This window comes from Plasmodium gaboni, chromosome 3 (assembly GCF_001602025.1).
Source record: "Plasmodium gaboni strain SY75 chromosome 3, whole genome shotgun sequence".
NCBI classification, from domain to species: domain Eukaryota; phylum Apicomplexa; class Aconoidasida; order Haemosporida; family Plasmodiidae; genus Plasmodium; species Plasmodium gaboni.
The window spans coordinates 585459-589748 of NC_031483.1; the positions used below are offsets into that span (position 1 = coordinate 585459).

Below are 4290 nucleotides of genomic sequence, written 5' to 3' on the forward strand. Positions count from 1 at the left end.
AAAAAAAAAAAAAAAGAAAGGAAAGTTAAATAGTAAACAAGATTATGATATTCTTTCATTAGATGATAAAATTAAAAAACAAAAATATATATATATATATATATATATGAACGTGTGTATATATGTTACATATATTATATATATATATATATATATATATATTTTTATAATTATGACATTTTCTTCATAATAGAAAATAATATATAGATGAATTTTTTTTTTTTTTTTATTAAAAAGGTAAATAGTAAAAACAAACAATTCAAATTTCTTATAAATATATGTAATATATATGGATTTATATAATTAAAGGGAAATTTATATTTAAAATACACGAACTTTTATCATATTAATAATATTTTTACATATATTATTATTTTTTTTGCATATGTTAAATAATTCCAGAAAATACTCTCCTTTTAAAATAATATATAATAAATTGTATGTGTATCTTATAATATTCATATATATGTGTATACAAATATGTTTTAAAAAACTAAGGCAACCAAATACGAACAAATAAATATATATATATATATATATATATATATATATAATATATTAGTATATTTTTTTTTTTTTTTTGGGGGGGGGAGAGGAAGGAAAAAAAGAAAAAAAAAAAAAATGTATAAAAATTTATTTACAAATCAAAGTACCAAATGAAAAACACAAAAAAAATTATGTACTGTCTAGAATTAAAAGAAAAAAAAATAAAAAAATAAATATATTCTATTTTATATATTGAAAAAATATAATTATAATGTCTAAATCAAGATGAATAATTATTAATAAAATATAATATGTGAGAAACATAATTCTAAATATATATATATATATATATATATATAATACCTTTATAGTCATATGCGTTTAATTTTAAAGGTACCTTTTTTTAATATAATAATTTTCCATTTGAAGAAAAAGGAAAAAATAATAACCTTTTAAAAAACTTGCTATTTTTTAATATGTCATATGTATATTTATATATGTCTATCTTTATTAATTTTTTATATATAAATATTTATCAAAATAATTTATATAATATATATAAATTCTTTCAATTATATTCTATATTACGTAATAAAAAAAAAAAACGAGATATTCAAAAAATTATTACACATATATATATATATATATATATAATTGTGTGCTTTTTTTCTTTATATTAGGTGATTATTTAGTTTTAGTTTTAGTTTTAATTTTTTTTTTTTTTTTTTTTTTGATATATTCAACAAGTACATAATTACAAATTAAATGAAGGCACTTTTTCATTTTCATAATTCTTTTCATGGTGAATTATGTATATGGCAATGTACTTATCGATTTCATATTAACTCATAAAAATTTTATAATTTTATAATTTATTATTTTTTTTTAAACCTTTATGTCTACACTGGTAAAAAGGATGTCACGTTTTTTATACATAAAAAATTTATCATTCAATAAATAACAGGAACTACATAAATAGAATATATATTTAATTATTTATAATTTATAATAATATATAGAAAAATAATTTTTAAAACATATATTATTTTAAAGTTATATAACATTACGGCTTATTCAATTTATAGTTGTCCATATATAAATATATATATATATATATATATAACAGTATGATATTCATTCATATTTAACAATTTAAAATAAAAGAAATATTTATAAGAAATTACTTTTTTTTATATTCTTCATGTTTTTGATATATAATATTTAATATTTAAATTATAAATTGTAAATTTTATGAAATAAAATAAGAAAAAATATATACATACATATATATATATATATATATAATATTATAATTAAGCATATTTTCAAATATATTATTTATTTATATATATTTTTTTCTTCTTGGAATATTTGCTAGGGTAAATCAAGAAATTAATATATAAATATTAATTCATTTTACATATATTACATATGTTTTATTTTATATATATTATTATTACCAATTGAATATATACAATATAAAAATAAGGAGATGAAGGGGTTAAAGGTATGTAATAAAATAATATATAATATTATATATACATATAAATATATTAATATTAATATATATAATATTTGTTCATATTATAAAAAATTGGGCTTATTATAATATTATAGCATTTACTGTTATATATTAAAAAATATATATACATATAATATATATGTTGGTTGTTTGTTTTTTTTTTTTTTTCCCTTATGGGCTCTACTATACATTTCACATATAATATAAATATTAAGATATTAATTTATTACCTTTTAATATATATAAATAAATAAGGCCAAGCACCCTTTAAAAATATTTTTATATATAATAATAAAATATAATTATTATATAGTATAAACTTTTAAAGTGCCATATTATTTTATAATATCATAATATTTATATATACGTGTATAATATATATATATATAATTGCATATATGTATATATTTGTATTTTTCATCATTTGTTCAAACTTAATGTTTTTTTTTTTTTTCTTTCTTTTCTTTTTTTCCCTATTAATTTTTTTTTTATTAATAATTTTTCCATTAAATATTCGTCATGTAAAAAAAAAAAAAAAAATATAAAATAAAAATAAAAAAAAAAATATATATATGTATATAAAATAAATATTTTTATATTTTAGTAAATAAGAAAACATATTAAAGCTATATATATATAAAGGTTTGAAAAAAAAACAAAAACAAAATAATTAATTATATGAAACGAAATTAAACAAATATTAAAAATATAAATATCATATTTATATATTTATAAAAACAAAATATATTTTTTAGAGTTACTTCAAATAACAAAATTAATTTTGATTTTTGTTGGAAACAATGGCAACAACATTAGATGTTCAAGTAAGTATTTAAAAAAGATAAAAGAAAAAGAATTTCCCATTTTATAATAAACATATATAAATGATACAAAAAAGGAATATAAATGAATATATAATATGTATATTATATAAATATATGAAAAGAGGAATATATCTGAAACATAAATATATATATATATATATATATATATATATGTATATGTTTTTATATTTTTTATTATTTTAACATATGATATGCTTTATATTATATATAGCCAAAATATATATATATATATTATGTATATTTTTTTTTTTCCTGAACTGTACATGTAAATTTATGAAATTTTTTTTTTTTTTTTTTTTTTACAAGTACATTTATATATATATATATATTTTTTTTTTTTTCTTTTTAATGTAGCATGAGAGAGCTTACCAAAAACAAGAAGGAGCTAGTTTTTTTAATTCCAAGAAAATAAAGAAAGGCTCCAAGAGCTATGTAAGATACTGGAGAAAAGTTGGATTAGGATTCGCTACCCCTAAAGAAGCCAAGGAAGGTGTTTATGTAGATAAGAAATGCCCATTCACAGGAAATGTATCAATTAGGGGAAGAATATTAAAAGGTATGGTTATTTCAAACAAAATGAAGAGAACAATTATAATTAGAAGAAACTATTTACACTATGTCAAGAAATATAACAGATTTGAAAAAAGACATAAAAATATTCCATGTCACTGTTCTCCATGTTTTGACGTAAAGGAAGGTGATATAGTAACAGTTGGTCAATGCAGGTATGTATAAAAATGAATTTGTATTTATTATGTGTGTGTGTTTAATAAATATAACATGTGTTATATGTATGAATAAATAAATACATACATATATATATGTTATTGAATAAATGTATATTCTTATGTATATATTTATTTTTTTTTTATTTTTTATGAAATTCCTCAGGCCATTATCAAAAACTGTAAGATTCAACGTTTTACATGTTGAGAAACACCAAATCTTTGGAAGTGCCAGAAAACAATTTGTTTTGTTTTAAATAAATAAATATATATATATATATGTTTATATGTATGTATATATTTTAATATATAATGAGTAACAAATTTGTCTATTATTATTTTATCATATATGTTGAATCTCATGAGCAATATTCTATTAGTACCCTTATTTTATACTTATATATATTATTAAAAAGATGTAAATATACATTATATGATTATGGAACATTTATATAGTATATATAAATAAAAAAAAAAAATTTTATGAATTTTTTCATAAAGATTTATTTTTTTCACACCTTAATAATATTATCATTTCATTTTATATTATTATGATATTATTTAATTATAATATTCTTTTTTTTTTTTTTTTTTTTTTTTTTTTTAAATTAATTTTAATTTTTTTCCTTTTTATTTAAAAAAAAAAAATTTTAAAAAAAAATTTTTTTTAAAATTATTTTTTATTTTTTTTAAAAAAAAAAAAAAAAAAAAA

General features: G+C 15.3%; 1 protein-coding gene across 1 annotated transcript; it reads left to right on the forward strand.

The window, feature by feature from the left end:
* Positions 1-2808: 2808 nt before the first annotated feature.
* On the forward strand, positions 2809-3835 carry PGSY75_0317600 (putative 40S ribosomal protein S11; the record flags this gene model as incomplete). The annotated part of the gene is made up of 3 exons (XM_018784028.1): positions 2809-2832; positions 3208-3578; positions 3745-3835. 3 exons carry the CDS (start codon positions 2809-2811, stop codon positions 3833-3835), a joined length of 486 nt encoding a protein of 161 aa, XP_018643611.1.
* Between the last annotated feature and the right edge of the window lie 455 nt (positions 3836-4290).